Source organism: Danio rerio, chromosome 14, assembly GCF_052040795.2.
Source record: "Danio rerio strain M-AB ecotype USA chromosome 14, GRCz13ab, whole genome shotgun sequence".
In the NCBI taxonomy this organism is placed as follows: Eukaryota; Metazoa; Chordata; class Actinopteri; order Cypriniformes; family Danionidae; genus Danio; species Danio rerio.
The window spans coordinates 27,725,001-27,743,377 of NC_141034.1; the positions used below are offsets into that span (position 1 = coordinate 27,725,001).

General features: G+C 36.2%; 1 protein-coding gene across 6 annotated transcripts in view; it reads left to right on the top strand.

Annotated features, from left to right (window-relative positions):
• med12 (mediator complex subunit 12) overlaps positions 1–18,377 on the top strand; it is a 64,663-nt gene that overhangs the window by 7,655 nt on the left and 38,631 nt on the right. For 4 of the 6 annotated variants that reach the window (XR_015506869.1, XR_015506868.1, NM_001441560.1 and 1 more), the window contains exons 6-18: positions 2,765–2,875; positions 3,874–4,146; positions 6,927–7,073; positions 7,494–7,593; positions 7,689–7,825; positions 8,568–8,699; positions 8,817–8,943; positions 11,525–11,754; positions 11,849–11,908; positions 11,986–12,162; positions 13,782–13,926; positions 14,646–14,764; positions 16,814–16,957. Coding sequence is in view for 4 of the 6 variants with exons in the window: in NM_001441560.1 (NP_001428489.1) it covers positions 2,765–2,875; positions 3,874–4,146; positions 6,927–7,073; positions 7,494–7,593; positions 7,689–7,825; positions 8,568–8,699; positions 8,817–8,943; positions 11,525–11,754; positions 11,849–11,908; positions 11,986–12,162; positions 13,782–13,926; positions 14,646–14,764; positions 16,814–16,957 (1,902 nt within the window). In the remaining 2 variants the exon portion in view is untranslated. The remainder of the gene's footprint in view (positions 1–2,764; positions 2,876–3,873; positions 4,147–6,926; positions 7,074–7,493; positions 7,594–7,688; positions 7,826–8,567; positions 8,700–8,816; positions 8,944–11,524; positions 11,755–11,848; positions 11,909–11,985; positions 12,163–13,781; positions 13,927–14,645; positions 14,765–16,813; positions 16,958–18,377) is intronic. The other 2 variants (NM_001441561.1, NM_001039461.3) reach the window with 1 other exon arrangement.

The window sequence follows — 18,377 nt, forward strand, 5'->3', positions numbered from 1 at the left end:
AGCCACTGCCTGCAGCATCTTCACACACAGACTGCACTTGCTAGAGAATTTGCTAGAGAAATGTGAGACAAAATGCCTGTGTAACTGGAATCAGAACATTCCATGGAGGCCATGGAAATTTATTTTTAATGCAGTTCCAGACTGTGGCAGTAAGAACCTTTTTCTTTGTTTACTTAAAGTTACTGTGCATTCATTTACAACCAAAGCACAATTTGGTGTAGAAGTTTCTAAAAGATTGTAAGACAATGATCTGCTGACCCTATTTGATCCAATAGTACTGTTGCACCACACAAGTTAGAGCAACTGTTTTTATTATGTGTTCACTACTGCTTTATTGAAATTTGTTTTCTTTGTACTGAGTATTTGTGCATTTTTGTTTTTAAACAACAGTGGCCAGATATAGGGGATATGGACTGTCAAACATGCAATTAGAAGTATTCATTGGTGGATATGGGTGTGCGGCTTTTCTGTCTAAACTTTAAATACTATAAATTTGCAGTATTGTTGGACTTTAATAAAGGTTGGCATTTACTTTAGTGTTTACAATTAAGGGTGTCACGATCCTCCAAATCCTCGATTCGATTACATTTTCGATTCTAAAGGCACGATTCGATTCGATTTTCTATTATGTCCTATTAATTATTTGTAGCCTACCGTTTAAACTACCTGACCTGCATGGTCTTTGTTTTACCCATAAACAAATCATACAGTAAATGAATAAAGGCAAGATACACACATAATTACCACCTGTCAATCACTTTTTCTGCGGGACTCGTGAATAGGCAGTGATCTGTGTCGTTATAATGGTGTCGGTAAAAAAGAGGCACAACCAACAGGAACCAGCCAACAGTATCTGAGGTGTTCGCTAAAATGACTAAGTACAAGTGAGTGAAAGATTGAAGCAGTCTACTGATCCTCTGACTGCCTGAACCCGCTGTCTCAAACCCATGGCTTTGTGTGTGTGTGTGTCTGTGTATGTGTGTGTCAGAGGTAGAGAGGAAGGAGGGCTGCTCAGAAATGCTACACGCCACTGTGGATGTCAAATCGTTGTCGTTCTAAAATGCCATTTAAAAACAAAGACAGTGTAAACAGGGCCTGAGTGTGTACTTTTCGCGAGCAGATTTGCAACGGGGGAGGGCGGAGGATCGCGATGCCGGTGTTGTCTATCTGACGAACCGTACGTAATACGTACATAACAGAGCTTGCAAAACTGTGTTTTTTTGTCGACAACACGAACGTTGTCAACATAACTCACTGGAAATCCAAAATGCTTATTACACACCGGCGACTTCATTGAAAGAGGAGAGGGTTTAAGTTCTGTCGACGGGTCTCCTGCATCTGCAGTTTACAAGCACTTCAACAGCACTTTTTTTCCCGCTTAGCAAGCCAAGCTGACGTGACATGGGGGCGTGGCAGCATCGACGATTCTATTTTTTTATTCGATAATCGAAATTGAGCATGAATTTCGAACGATTTCGATTAAAAATCGAAATCGTGACACCCCTATTTACAATGAACTCATCGATTCAAAGTGTGTTTTCATGATGGGTTTAAAATAGGACACAACTGTGTATATGTGACCCTGGAACACAGAACCATCATAAGAGTATTTTTTTAAGTAATTGAGATTAACTGAATTCTTAATAGAGGCAGCGTGGTTGCTCAGTAGTTAGCGCTGTCGCCTGGGTCAGTTGGCATTTCTGTTTGGAGTTTGCATGTTCTCTCTATGTTCATGTGGGTTTATTCCGGGTGCTCTGATTTCCCCCACAGTCTAAAGACATTCAGTATAGGTGAATTGAATAAACTGAATTGGTTGTAGTGAATGATTGTGTGCAGGCCCGGATTGGCTAATCGGGAGGACCGGGAGAATTCCCGGTGGGCCGGTCTCACTCTTTTTATTCATTATTTTGTCGCAGCTCCGCGCTTTTTATTTATTTTCTCGCAGTCTCGTGAGCAAAATGCAGCCTGCAGGTTCATGATGACGTAACTATTATTCGACCCCAAACAGCGGCACCTTAGTGAATATAAGAATTCGAATAATTAATATTAATGAATATTACACCTGCTCAATGAAAATCAGATGATTCACTACATTAATAAATCTGACATAAATTGATCAGAAATCTAGAAAGGAGAGAAAAAGATTAACTCGTCAATAGACATGTTTTTAACAATAGCGCCATTGTGGTCCAGTGAATGTGAGTGTATATGCGTATTTCCCAGTACTGGGTTGCAGCTGGAAGAGCATTCGCTGTGTAAAACATATGCTGGATTAGTTGGCGGTTCATTCTGCTGTGGCGACCCCTGATGAATAAAGGAACTAAGCTGAAGGAAAATGAATTAAAGAAAACTGAATAAGTAAACTTTAGATTTATGTATGGTTATGTATTTTTTAGAACAGACAATAAATGGTGAAGGTGCAACGGTTTGAAAATGTACAATCTGAGGGTTTAAAAAATCCAAATGCAGATAAAATTGCCGTTTAAACTGGTCCAAAATTAAGTTCTCATCAATGTGTATTACTAATTGAAAATAACATTTTTGTAGTGAGAAATTTGCAAAAAAAAAATCTATAGAACATGATAGTTAATATTGTAATGATTTTTGGCATTTTGACTCATGCAGTGTTTTGTTGGCTATTATCAAAAATATGTTAAGGTGCTTGTTGTGTAAAAGTGTATGTTGTGCGTCAATATATAACACAGAGTTGGTGGATTAAAGGTGATTTATAAGGTCTGGTATTTACTGTGTTTGTGTGTCTCAGGATGGTATGTTAGACAGACACGAGTTCCTCACCTGGGTGCTGGAGTGCTTTGAGAAGATTAGACCTGGAGAGGATGAGCTTCTACGTTTGCTTCTGCCACTTCTGTTACAGGTCAGTTAATGCAGCATGACACTCAACAACCGTCAGCAGCAAAGCTGTGGAGTGGGGTGGGGGGTGTTTATATAAGGTATAATCCACATCAGCAGGTTAGAACAGAATTAACTTGTTGTGTATTGCTTTGAAGAGGTTTATTGTGCGATGACCAGCTGGATATGCATTATGCTGCTCACTGTGCGGCTACTTAATAAATAAGTAAATGATTTTAAACTGAATATTGATTTCAGATCAAAAGCTTACTAAATGTCAAGCTTCCACAAATAAAGTTTTAATAAAGTGAATGCATTAAAGACTGTTTAATGAAGGTAAACTATAAATTAAACATAACAGATTCATTAGTTTAGATTAACTTAATTAAATTTAAAAAATAAAATTTGACAAATAAAATTTGTTCAACCAAAATTATACTATTTAATTCACACTATTAATAAAAACTGGAGCATTCATCATGACCACATTAAAGCATTTTTGCCATTATTACCAGGCATGCATGGAAGCTTTGGAACAGCATTTCCTGTCCCTTGTATAAATAATTTGATTATGCTTTCAGCTACCAAATGTTTATTGGGCTAATTTAGTATCGTGAGTTAACCATTATACCTTTTGTTTGTATTGTGAATTAGAGTTTTTGCATATATTCTGTTTTTCAGTTCATCTTTTTTTCAAATTTAACATTTTTATTCAGTTTAATGCTAATAATCATGGTTAAATTGCAGAGATATTTTTTCTAAGATTAAATTGTGCCGACACACAATGGGAAAATGTTTGTTACACAGTTAGTCCAGGCTTAGTTAAAGTTTTTGACAGATTTTATAGTGTTTAATCACTGTGATTTTCATTGCATTGACTTATGTTTTACTCAAACAAACTAAAAATAAACATTTAGTCCATTCAGCTAATTTTTTTTAAATTAATTTCACAGTGTTGTTCAGATTTTTCAGATATTCTGAATGGTGTGTTATTATTTTGACCCATGTCATTATTTCTCTCAGTACTCTGGGGAGTTTGTGCAGTCAGCATATTTATCTAGACGCTTGGCGTATTTCTGCACACGCCGGCTCAATTTGCTGCTGAGCGATGGCAGTATCGGGCCTGGTCCAGGTGGGCATCAGGCCCATGGCATTTCTGCGCAGCAGGGGAACGCTCTACCCCCAACACCCACATCTCAACCTGCAGGGGGCAACCAGCCACAGACCCCCTTCACGGACTTCTACATCTGCCCTCAGCATAGGCCAGTGGTGTTTGGACTAAGCTGCATGCTACAGGTACTGTCACACATCTATCATTGCAACTAGGGCTGTCAAAATGATCAAATTTACCTGGAAAATTAAAGTTCACCCAACATTTAAAATCTACTTACTATTTACTCGCTTCTCAAGCGGTTTTAAACCTTTATGAGTTTCTTTCTTCTGTTGAATCCAAATCAAAATATTTTGAAGAAAGCTGAAAACCTGTAACCATTGACTTCCATAATAGGAAAAACAAACACCGGAGGTTTCTGCAGGACATGAGACTAGTTAAACAGTCCCGTCCCCCATCTGATCTCATTGCTCTTGGCATCGCCCACACTTGTCACAGCAATTACAGATCTTGAGCTCTGTATTGTTGTGAAATGTATGTTATACATATATATATATATACGTAATATTACTTATTTATTTTTAGCGTATGTTACTAGGTGATGTTACTAAAAGTGTATGAATGCTTTACTGGACCTACCATGTGCACTTGACGAGAAAGTGAATAAATAGAATAAATTGGCCTTGTTACTTTACAACTTTTAAATATTAATTCATTACACTCTGTATGAGCCTGAAACAGTCAGAACAAACTAGTATAACAGAAAATAACCTGTAAATATCCAACATGCATAAATACAAGCAATGCTTTATCTCTGCCTAATTTGAAGTGGGCAGGATGATAGATCTTGTCATAACAAAAAAAAAATGTATTAATAAAAAAACATTATTTTCACCTATTCTATCAAGGCAGTTTTAACATGTAAGTGCTAGTGAATGAACTTCTGCATAAGACAGCAAGTACCAGTGTTATCCAGTTATCCCTTTAACAAGTACACAACTCCCTGCAAGGAGACTGCAAACTTGAAAGTTAAAGAGCAAGCACATTTAAAAAGTGTTTTATGTACTGTATGTAGATTCATGTAGGGCTGTGCAATTAATCGAAAATCCGGTTTCGATTTCGATTACGGCTTCTAACGATTATGAAAAACCATTAATCAAGATAAACAATTATTCCATCATATACCGCCTCCTTTCCAGTTTCCCGTGAAAGTGAATAAAAGCATGTGCTGTAATGTAACTTTTGCAGCACACGTTGCGCATCATTCATATTTTTGAAAGCGCAAAAGAGCATGTGCTGTTGTGTGTATGCGCGCTGCGCTTAACCTTGGACAGGTTGTGTGTGTGTGTGTGTGTGTGTGTGTGTGTGTGTGTGTGTGTGTGTGTGTGTGTGTGTGTGTGTGTGTGTGTGTGTGTGTGTGTGTGTGTGTGTGTGTGTGTGTGTGTGTGTGTGTGTGTGTGTGTGTGCGCATGTAGCCTCGGACAGCAGAGCACACGCACATCTAACGCCATCTTAATGCGAGCGTTTTAATGGTCAAATACATGCACGGTGTTTAGTGATTATTCATATTAACCCTCATTTGTGTAATAAACAAACAAGTTGAGAATCAAAAGACATGTCAAAGTAAAACCATACCGGAGCCGCACTATTCTTAAAGTGACAGCGTGCGATATTCCTGCTGCTGTTTTTATTATTAATCAAACAACAAAAGTACAGAATCCACTCACTGCTCTTGACTGAAGGACTTTTGTAGTTAAAGTTTTTTCTTACAGTGAAGATGCTTAAAGCACAGTTTAACCATAACAGTTTTAATAACTCATTTCTAATAACTGTTTTCTTTTATCTTTGCTATGATGACAACACATTATATTTTACTAGATATTTTTCAAGATACTAGTATTCAGCTTAAAGTGACATTTAAAGGCTTAACTAGAGTAAATAGGCAAGTCATTATGTAACAGTAGATTCTTCTGCAGACAATCAAAATAATATATATTAATTAAGGGGCTAATAATATTGAGCTATTAAAAAAAGGTTTTAAAATATTTAAACCTGATTTTTTTCTAGCTAAAATAAAACAAATAAGCCTTTCTCCAGAAGAAAAAATATTATAGGAAATACTGTAAAAAATTCCTTTGTTAAACATAATTTGGGAAATATTTGTATATAAAAATAAATTCCCTCAAGTGCGAATAATTTTGACTTCAACTGATAATCGTTTTGAATAATCGAGATTACAATTATGAACAAAATAATCGTGATTTTGATTTTTCCCATAATCGAGCAGCCCTAGATTCATGTCTGTCTTGCAATAATTGCTTATGTTTGAGATTGTTGTTTTAACCACAGTTAGATGATTATTTACTTATCACCAGTGTTGGGTGTAATGCATTAAAAGCAACTTGAGTTATGTAATATTACTTTTCTAAGTAACAAGTAAAGTATTGCATTACTTTTAAAAATTAAGTAATAATATATAAGGTACTTTTTTGAAAATGTAACGCAATACTTTTTAGTTTAACTTAAAAAAATAATAAATCGCTGAATTACAATTTAAGTAGTCACAATGAATCACACAGTCAATGAGAGAATGTGTTGTTATTTTGAACGTATCAAAGTAATGGAAAAGTGGGTTATTTTAATGGACAGTGATTTTTAAATAGTACAAAAGTAGCAAACACATGGCTTTAAACTTTCAATAATCTGTACATACATTATGTATAGCTCTGAGGTCAGAAAGTAGGTTATACAATACGATGTTAATTGCAGAGCTCCTCAATAAAAAAAAAATAATAAAAAATTCTGAAAAGTAATGCAAAAGCAATTATTGACTGTTTTGGGAACACAACTATTTACTTTTTTGGGAGCAGTAACTCAATATTGCAATGCATTCCTTTCAAAAGTAACTTTCCCCAGCACTGCTCTTCATAATTGCATTTTTCTTGTTTTGTTTTTCTTGCTATAGAGTATTGTGTTGTGTTGCCCCAGCGCTCTGGTCTGGCACTACTCTCTGACAGATAGTCGTAATAAGACTGGCTCTCCGTTAGACCTCTTGCCAATCGCCCCCTCTAATCTCCCTATGCCAGGGGGCAACAGCACCTTTAACCAGCAGGTATGACTTCACTTGATTTTGCATGACCTCGTCCACTGGTCAATCATCTAAACTTGACAAAATTGGATATTATAGTATTACATGCGACATGGGGCAGATGGAATGGGATGAATGTCACAGATAAGTTACATCAAATAAACTATAGAGTAAGAAATGTTTTATTTCACCTTATTTATATTGATATTGATATTATCAACTTCCTTTTACAATGTATAATTTAGGTCATACAAGTCTTAACATGAATATTTATTAAAAGGTATACACCTTAACATAGTAAAATGACTATTAATCATATTTTATGGGACTGAATTGTTTTAATGTAAATAGAATGGTGTTATTTAGAGGTTGTAATATATTGAATCAGTAAATAAACTTAAGTCATCTAATGAGTTGGTGTAAATAAACTGTGGTGTTCCTCAGGTTCGGGCAAAGGTTCGGGAGATTGAAGAGCAGATTAAAGAGAGAGGGCAGGCCGTGGAGTTTCGCTGGTCCTTTGACAAGTGTCAGGAGACAACAGCAGGTGGGCAGGAAGGAGGTTCTCAGCATCTCAGTTTGGTCAGGACTGACTCACCCATGGTTCATCCTATTTAATATAATTTGTGGTGTGTTTCATAGGTTTCACCATTAGCCGGGTTCTGCATACATTGGAGGTTTTGGATAACCACAGCTTTGAGAAGTCTGACTTTAGCAACTCTTTGGATTCTCTATACAATCGGATCTTTGGCTCAGGACAAAGCAAAGATGGGCATGAGGTAAAAATAACAGTTTTGATCACATTATTAAACGGCTTAAAGTACAGTTCAAAACATTGATTACTTTTTTTCCCTAAGAAACTTTGATATATACTCACAAAAAATGTATTTCAAATTAATGCTGTTCATTTATCATTCTTAAAATGAAAGAATACTCAAGAATATTAAGCAGCTCCACTTAATTTTTATTAACACTAATTATAAAACATGTTAAGTAACCTTTTTAAACTTTATTAAAAGTGGAAAAGATTAAACCAAATTAAAATAATAATTTATAATATTAAAATTTTTAGCTGTTTTTTAACAAAAAGGTTGCAGCTTCTATAATTGTACAGTATTATAACTCTTTAACTGCAGTGTACTAATAATAGACAGTTATTCGTTTTGCTCAAATTATGAAATATGGGGCCATTCACAAAAAAAATGCATCTAAAATGCGAGACAGTGCTTGGGTATCATTTTTAAATAAAGGACAGTGTGGTGCGGGGGTATCCATTTCAAAAAAAAAAAACACGTGCAAAACTCTTCAAAATCCATGTTTACATTGAAAAAGCACAGGAAAGTAGTGCATTGGAATGGAAAAATAAGTTCTGTGTGAATGAGCCCTTAGACTGCTGTTTATCACTTTTTAATTGTAATAATCATGTTATTACTGTATATTACCTATGTAATAGCAATTAAATTAGCCTAATGTCTTTGCAGTCTGTGTCATGTTTGTTGTGTAATGTGCTTGTAACTTCAGATGAGTCCAGACGACGATGCAGTGGTCACCCTGCTGTGTGAGTGGGCTGTTTCTTGTAAAAGGTCAGGGCCACATAGAGCCATGGTGGTGGCCAAACTCCTGGAGAAAAGGCAGACTGAGATTGAAGCAGAGGTGCTGCTAGCAATCATAAAGCACTACACAATATTTCAATATATCCAGCTGAACAGTTCAGATTCACAGTAAAGAGTGTGTCTAAAAGTATATGTGTGTTCCTGTGTGTGTTTTTAGAGGTGCGGCGAGTCAGAAGTCGTAGATGAGAAAGGCTCTGTGTCCTCAGGGTCTCTGTCTGCTGCTACACTCCCTGTCTTTCAGGATGTCCTGCTGCAGTTTCTGGACACACAGGCCCCTGTGCTCAGTGAGTTTATATGACATACCATAGGGCTGTTTTTTATTTATTTACAGTTATCTGCATTATTCCTATACCCCATGATACTTTACATGAATTATGGGCATAAATTTCATTAAACCCTAATCAGTCAGTGAACTTTTTATAGAAAATGGGATACAGTGAAGTGGCATTCTTTGTATGATATATTTTTCAGGGTGCAATTTTAAAGTATATTAGGCTACTCAATTCAGCTAGACTTAATATTTTTAGTGATTAGTAGTTTATCATGTTGAATGAAGAGTTGACTAAATTGCAGGAAAAAGTATATTATTTGGACACAAGGGAACTCTTTTTGTCCTCGAATGATCACATGCCTGATTACCAACTTCAAGTTTTTCCACAACACTATTGCTGATGTATATTACTGTACTTCAGGGAATACAAAGAGTAAATAATCTGGATGAACAAAATGGTGAACTCATGATTTTATGATCATAGATATGCTTGTGGTGTAATCACGTTAAAATACCAGTTGTGATGTTGAGACGCTGCTTGTTAACAGGCTAGGTAGGCAAATGCCTGGGGCCCTAAATCAGACTCCGCAAACACAAACACCTCAGTCCACAGTGAGCCGTTTCACTTTATGTCTCTTTCAATGCTAATGAGCTGCTGTTTTCCTGTCCCTCTCTAAGACTGCTTCAGGAATGACAATGCATTTTTGAGGAGCAGCTAAACCAGTGTAGCTCAAATCCAGCGCTCAACCAAGCCTGGAATATTTTTTGGGATGAGCTTTGGTTGTATGTCTGACATAGAGAATTTCAATCCGTTTCTACATTACGATGACAAAATCTGAGATCATGCTGGGACACCTTCGCACATATAATAGACCCTTTTCACATGACATCACGCAGTGTCCGGTTTCACTCCACGCAGTGTATCTTTACTTTCACCTACACAGATCTCCCCATAGAGAATTCACCCAGTCAGCTGTATATTTAGTACAGATATGGTTAAATGTCACTATGGCTGTTTTCTAACAATAAGAAGACTGCATTCAGTGTTTCCTCTAGGATTTTTTCCTGCTTTGGCGGCAGGGCTTTTTTATACAGATCTACCAACTACCTATGGCGATGAGCGCAGTATTACAAGTCGAGATTGCATTTATGTTATAGCCTACAAGCATGTGAATCTTTGCTTGCGTGCCGACTTTATCTGCTCGTGCACAAAAGTTCTTGCACACCCTCAAATATTCAATTCAGCTTTATTTGTATAGCGCTTTTACAATGTAGATTGTGTCAAAGCAGCTTCACATAAATGGTCATAGTAACTGGAACAGTGTGGTTCATATACACTGCTCAAGCGCAGATCTTCTTGTGCGCACTCAAATAAATGCTGCTGAAGTGCAGTTTAGTGCGTTTATGGAACAAGTATGACTTCAACATTTATTATTAATGCATCCTAAAGTAAAGTGAAACGGCTATACGTTGTGTTTGCTGGCCTCACGCATCACGCACCTGTCAGTCAGCACATAACCTTAAAGGGTTTAAAAAATAACACATAGCACTACTACGATTACAGAAAAGTTTGCGATGTTATAATTCACTTACCTTTTAATACGTTTTGGTGCAATTATCACCCGCTATTAAATAAAAACAAAAACACGATTGAATATTTTGACTGAAAAGCTTTAATGTAGCCGTGGCGGGATAAATTTTGGCGTGGCACCCCGCCATGGAAGAATGAATGTAGCGGAAACCAAGTGCATTGTTATTATAAGATTAAAATGAACTATTAGTAGATTATGAAATTATTTACTTATTATTAAATTATTTACTTATTATTAAATTATGAACTTATTATTAATTAGGGTAAAAGGTATACTAGTAGGTGGCGGCAGGACACTGTCTAATGGTCTTATTTTATTCAAAAGGAGATACTGAAAAAACATTTATGGATCAGTACTTAATAAATGAAGAAACTGATTGCATTTGTAGATTAAATACTTTTACTAATATTAATTCTACTCATGCTGGAACATTCATATAAAAAATAATATACATTTATATTTGTGGCAGCATCAAAGTAAAAATAAATCCATTATTGATGAAATAAAAATCTCATTTTCTTGATGAACAATAACTTCCTATTCTTAACAACTTAATATTTTTTAAAATCAGTTCACTATTAAAAGAGAAGCATTTGAACACGTCCAATACTTTAACAGACTTGAGTCACAATAAGCAATGTTAATATTTTCAGGTGTACATTTTCCAGAAAAGTATCCCATTTATTCAAATGTAAACTGGAACTGAAAATACACTGTGATGCCAATGACGTCATTGTGAAAAGGGTCTATAGTTGTGCACAATTTATCATCACTTAACATTGCAGCCCGCCATTATCTATGCAAGATGTATTCAAACAAACATCTATGCATATGAAAAGTGACACTGCTGTATTTAATAAATGCTCAGCTTGCACCACAGCGCTAAACACAAAATACGATACCACCTTCAAGTGCACCCATAATTTGAAATAAAATAGTCACATGGAAAAAAGACGAAAACTTTTAACCAAACTGAATCTTTGTCCTTGTGTGTTTGTGAAGCTGAGCCTGGGAACGAGAGTGAGCGAGTGGAGTTCTCTAACCTTGTGCTCCTGTTCTACGAGCTCATCCGTCATGATGTCTTCTCACACAACATCTACATGTGCACCCTTATATCCCGTGGGGACCTGGCCTCCAACTCTCATCTGCCCCGCCCTCGTTCCCCCAGCGATGAGCCCTCTGATGAGTCAGAGCGCAAGGACCAGGATGCAGGAAGTAGTGTTAAAATGGAGGCAAGTGACTTTTTTTTTTTTCGACTACATTGTAATGGAATGTGATTAGTTGGATTGAGTCGTACATTACTCTCTGCATTTATGTTATTTTCAGGATACTGGTATGTCCGAGTCGATGGAGATAGATCACAACTCAAGCGCTAACTTTGATGAGGTTGGTAAGAGGGTATTTTGTGTTAGTGATGTTTAACATAAGGCTGTATATAATCGGATCATCATCTGAACCTTCAGCAGATGTTTTCTCCTCCAATGCACTGTGAGTCGAAGGGAAGCCCTTCTCCAGAGAAACAAGCCCAAGAGCAGGAGAGCAAAAGCACTGCCAAGGATAAGGGCATGGACCCAGCCTTCCCTTTGGTTTATGAACAGCCCCGCCACATACAGTACGCCACCCACTTCCCCATTCCTCAGGTGAGCTCTCCTAGGATTGTTTTCACAAAATAATATAAAACTACAAAATAAGTTTTATTTATTTGAGTAGAAAAGTTTGTCACTTGCTGTTTTGTTTATCATTCATAAATTGATAACATACAAATGTGAAATGCATCTTAAAATGACAATAAAATGGTGAAGTTTTCATAAAAATGTATAATGGACTGGCCATAATGTGCAGTCTTAATACACTGCTGTTATTTTTGAAAAGTAATGTACTTTTATTCAGCAAAGATGCTTTAAAAAAACCTCACAAAAACAAATTATAAATGTTTTTTTTTTTTTTTTATGTAATATGTAAGAAATAATGAACAGCTTGCCATGCGTTAAAGGATTTAAATGCTTTACGTGGAGACGAAGGACCACAGGATGTGCTAGCGAAGTGCATTAAAATCCATTAACGTACAGCAAGCCGTTGATTAACCTGCTTTTTCCATGGTCAAAGTTGTTTAAGTTTAAACTAGTTTTGCTCTTTGCATCGTAATATTTGTCTGAGTTTTCATCAGTTTTGACGTGTTAGATTTTCTAGTCCCTCCACTTATTCAACAGTGACAGACAGAGAGAGAGATCATGTGCGTTCTGTTTATACCTGCTAATGCTATTAAGATGTGTTTTCATCAATTCGATCACAGGTGGACATAAGACATTCCCAGTCACACCTGGAGCGTTTTTTTTTTTTTCTTTTAATGAAATTATTAGGCTATGCAAATTGTTCTCATGAAATTGATCTATTGAAAAGACTGTGATCGTTGCTTTGAGTAGAATAACATTATGATTATTTAAACAATAATGAAATAAAAAACATTCACCAATTTAAAGGCACATAAGGTGCATTTTGTAGAGAAAGCAGCCAAAGCCCATTTTAGAAATCTTTGCTGTTAAATATAGGGTATTTCATTTTACTAAAAAAAAAAACATATCAGGACAGGTAAGAGAACATTCTGCTTTATTTTTTCTTCTTTAAAACAAAAGCAATCAGCCAAACACGCAGGATCAGTGTAATATTGCATTATTTTATGGTCTTTGTAATCTGCCAAAAAAAAAACACCTAAGAAGAAATAATAGGTTCAAAAGCCCAAAGACCGTGGTATATACCAAAGATTAATATTATATCACATTTTAACAACAGCGATGCAAGAGATGAGATCCAGTGGCTGGTCCTAAGATGGTCTGTAAATTTTTAAAGACATGCTATCCTTAAACATAAACTGCCGATTTGATTTTAGAAAGAGAAAGAGCTATATTCTTGCTTGAAAAACACATTTTGTGTGTGTGTGTGTGTGTTTTTCTAATTATTTCCACCATTAAGAGCCCTCATTGGTTTTCTGTGCAGTACATGTGAGTTGCTATGCTAACTACAGATGTTTGATAGAAGCGCATTTATTTTCGAACTATGATCAGAACTGACTGGAACTATCTGTGCATTTCGATGAAAATAATTAGGAATCTCTTGAGCCAATCAGAATTAAGAATTTCACTGTACCATGGAATAAATGTGTCTTTAATAAATGCGGCCTTTATGAGCATACTAAATATTTAATCAATTTTAGCAATCCAATTTTTTATACATATAAATGCTTTTTGCTGAACTTGTTCAGGAGGAGAGTGCAAGTCATGAGTGTAACCAGCGTCTAGTGGTTCTCTATGGAGTCGGCAAGCAACGAGATGAAGCTCGCCACGCCATCAAGAAGATCACCAAAGACATCCTGAAGGTTCTCAACCGCAAGAGTACAGCAGAGACAGGTAAACACAACTGAACTTTATACAAGTTATATTAAAGAAATTGATCACACAATGACCATATTCTTCGAAGAAGCTTATCATGCATCATTGCTTTCTCCTTTATTCATATAATATGTATAACTAATCAAAGCTTCGTCTTTTTGGCGGACATGTGTGCATCTCTGCTTGAGTGTGGAATAGAGAGAGTCATTAATGCTCAATTTAGTCTGTCTTTTTCTCCCCCCACATTTCCTCTCTTGTCTGTTATTAACAGCCTTTCATGGCACTGAACCTCTTTTTCTTTCATTGAATATTCATAGCTGCAGCCCCATTTCAATGCTAATAGCAATCATTGACTTATTATATTCAAGCTTAGCTGCAGACTCGGTCAGAAAGAGCTGCCCTGCGTTTGCTTTTACGTTTTAATGGAGGTGTAATTGAACATCCCATTATTTTACCAGACTAAGTATGGCTTTGGCCTTGACAATACACGGCTCTGCCTACAGATAGTACTATTTCAAACATGGCACAAAACATTGACCCTTTGTCCAGGGACAGCTTTGTGCATGATTAAAGCACCCATTGGTATGGTTTTCATTTTAAAAACAGTTTGACTGAATGACATCATTGGTTGACTGATGAGTGCTACATGAGGGCACGTTCATATTACACTTTTCTGAAATTCTGTTAAGGCTCTCAGTCCATTAATGGTGCAGATTTTGTCCTGTCTTTTCCCTCAGGAGGTGAGGAAGGCCAGAAGAGGAAGAGGAGCAAACCTGAGGCCTTCCCCACTGCTGAAGATATTTTCTCTAAATTCCAGCACCTCTCACACTTTGACCAGCACCAGGTCACCTCACAGGTCAGTCAGACGCAATCAGAGTTTGCACACATTGTAATGCTATGTAATGCATGACTACTGAAAAAATCATTGAAATAAAGAATTTTAGTCGGCTTAAAATGGCAAAAAAAAAATTACCTTGTGACTGATTTTTGGTTATGATTACATGATCTCATACAGTGTCTGTGCAGTCTGTCAGCGCTACGTATTTATCCAAACTATCAGACATTTTATGTACAAGATTAAAATGTCAAACTGGAAATTTGAAGTTCATAGACAAACTTCAGAAATCCTCGTCTGAAAGTTTGAAGCAGTTTTGAAGAGTAGTTTTGAAGAAGTTGAGAAGAAACTGTCTATATAACTACATAACTATATAAGAAACATGTACTAAATAACTACATATATTGTATGTTAGCAGGTTTCTAGTATAGATTGCCATGTTGCTTGCTAGGCAGTTGATGAAGGATTCTGAATGGTTGCTAAGGCGTTGCTAGTGTGTTCTGAGTGCTTGTTAAGGTGTTCCTATGGTGTTCTGAGTGGTTCCTAGGCAGTTGCTATGGTGTTTTGACTGATTGTTAAGGTGTTGCTAGGCGGTTGCTAAGTTGTTCACTAAAGTGTTGCTGGGAGGTTGCCAAGGTGTTCTGAGTGGTTGCTAGGGCGTTGTGAGGTGGTTGCTAACGCATTGCCTAGGGTTTTGCTAAGGTGTTGCTTGATGGATGCTAGGGTTTTCTAAGTGGTTGCTAGAGGTTGTTAAGGCATTGATAGGTGTTGCTAGGTGGTTGCTAATGTGTTGCTAGGTGGTTGCTATGGTGTTTTGATTAGTTGCAAGGCTGACGGTTGCTAGGTGGTTGCTAAGGCATTGCTAGGCAGTTGCTAAGGTGTTGCTATGTGGTTGCTAAGGTGTTACTGGGGTGTTTGGAGTGGTAGCTAGGCTGTTGCTTAGGCGTTGATAGGTTTTTGCTAAGACATTGCTATGTGGTTTCTAAGATGTTGCTAGGCGGTTGCCAAGGCCTTGCAAGGTGGTTGATAAGGTGTTGCTAGGTGGTTGCTAAGGTGTTGCTAGGCAGTAGCTAGGGTGTTCTGAGTGGTTGATAATTGGTTGCTAAGGTGTTGCTAGGCGGTTGCTAAGGTGTTGCTAGGCGGTTGCTATGGTATTTTAGGTCATTGTCATGGTGTTGCTAATTGGTTGTTAGGGTGTTCTGAGTGGTTGCTAGGCAGTTGCTAACATTAAATTAGCATTGTTCTAGTATGAAATAGTTTTATGCTAGCTTGTTTCAGCATAAATTAGCATATTGTTAACATAAATTAGCCTGTTTCCAGTATGAATTATCATGTTAGCATGAATTTAAAATGAATTAGAATGTTTGCTACTATGTTTCCAGTATGGATCTGTTGTTAGTATGTCCAATGTAAAGTCAATGGCAGTTTGTTAAATGAAAGTTTATGGGACAGTTGCTAGGATGCCGTAAGTGGTTGCTACGGTGTGGCTATTAAGTTAAACGGTCATCAGTGATTGGCAGATTGGCAGTCTGAGTTATATGAACCCAAACTTAAGTCTGTATGATAGTCTGGCCCAAAGTTATGAGCTCACAAAGTTTGGTCCAATGTTAAGTCAATGGGACTTTTCCGAATTTTCCTGGTCAGTTTTGGGAAAACCGTAAGTCGGATCAGTTTGAAAAGATATAGCAACCTGAGTCAGACAAGTTTAGAGGTTTGAAGTAAGTTTAGTGGTTGTAGTATGAATTTTCTATTAGGAGATGCATATATAAAAAATTTGTCTCAGAAGAAGAAGATAGAAGAATGATAAGTTTATGTAGTCTAACAGTATTTTGGCTTTCTCGAGCCACCATAATAACACCTTTTGTGAACAAAGCAACATTCTCCTGTTCAAGAAAATAAAATCATCACTTTCTGTTAAACTAGCATGGTATTTGGTTGAGTGTTATCTTTGAGCATTTTGCAATGTGCTGTCCTAAAATGGCAGAGTGACTAAGAAAAAGCTCTGAGAAATCAAATCGGATTTGCATTCACGTGTGTTCATATGATCTTTTTGGCTATTTTGTCTTACAGGTGTCCAGGAATGTTCTGGAGCAAATCACCAGCTTTGCCTTAGGGATGTCCTATCACCTCCCACTGGTCCAACACATCCAGTTCATCTTTGACCTCATGGAGTACTCTCTTAATATAAGTGGCCTCATTGACTTTGCTATACAGGTATGAGGGTTGATCCAAAACACTGTCTTTCTGTACATTTAGAGTTAAGCCCCACATAAAAATATATATAAATGGACAGTCCAATCAAATGCCTGAACTGACAACTGAAATCAAGCAGAGGTACAGGAAGTGGAGGCTTGAAAATGCTTCTTTATATGAAGAAATCACTTGAATACATTTTAATTGAGTAACCTTTGTTATACAAGTAATTTTCCGCAGAATTCCACAGATTTCTGCTCATTTTTAGCCCATAGTTAATTCTGTTTATTTACTTGAGTAAATGTGTAAATCTAAATTTATTCAGTTTTTTAATTAATTACAGCAATATTATTGACTAATATAAAAATATTCATCTGATTTATGTAAAACACAGTTTAAGCAATATGTTCTGTCTTTTAGTAGAGATATTATATGAGAGACTTGCTTTGTTTACCAAATGAAGTGAATCTAATTGGATATGCATTTTAAACATTAAATAAAAGATAAAAATGTGTTACTCTTTATTTCATATATTAAGGTTTTAGTTATGATACTCCTCTGGATACTCCCAAAATAATTCCACAGAAATCCGCTGATTTTTACCAAAATTCTCTGCAGAAATAGCAAAAAACGTCAGCAGATTGCATCTGGCCCTGGTCATGTGTAAAGGGAGTAATGGATTTAAAAGATACAATATCAGGCTTACAAATGTTGTCAGTCTAATATTTATCGCAAAAATGTGTGGCATACTTCATTGTTTAAACGATTCTTATCCGCTGATAAGAAATGTCAAACTACATTGTTTTGTGGGTGTTACTAAAGAAGAACCCTAATTAAAATATTGTTTATTGTGCAGATAGTTGTTATGAATTCTTCACTGGCTGCTGTTTAGGGTTGGGTATTGAGAACTGAACTGAGAACTGGTCTGTCACAATGACCAATATATCGACCTATTGCACAACAAATGACCTCAATCATTTTGATGATGCAATACATATCGCCCATACATAAAAAACAATATATTTTAGTGCAATATATCATACAGCAAGACAATTATATTGTGACAGGCCTAAGGACTGATTTGATTTTGAAAGTGGTTACAGATTTAAGAGAATCAGAGATTTGATATGATGCACATAATTCAGATTTGTTTACAGATAATGAATTTTTCAGTCATTCTTGCACTGTGAATGGCATTGAGCATTTTACTGATGTATCTATCTGCCAAAACATTCAACAAGGAACTTTTCCTGGATTGATAAAGCATCTTAAGCTTTACATAAGCATCTTGTTTTTGCTTTAAAAATATGATTATTTTGCTCGTTTTTAATGAAAAACTCACTTAATTTTGACATAATAATTCTAAAAACAAAACTATAATTTTATTAATTGTCTAAAACTGCTCATTGGTTTATGTATATTTAGATTTTTGAAATAAAAA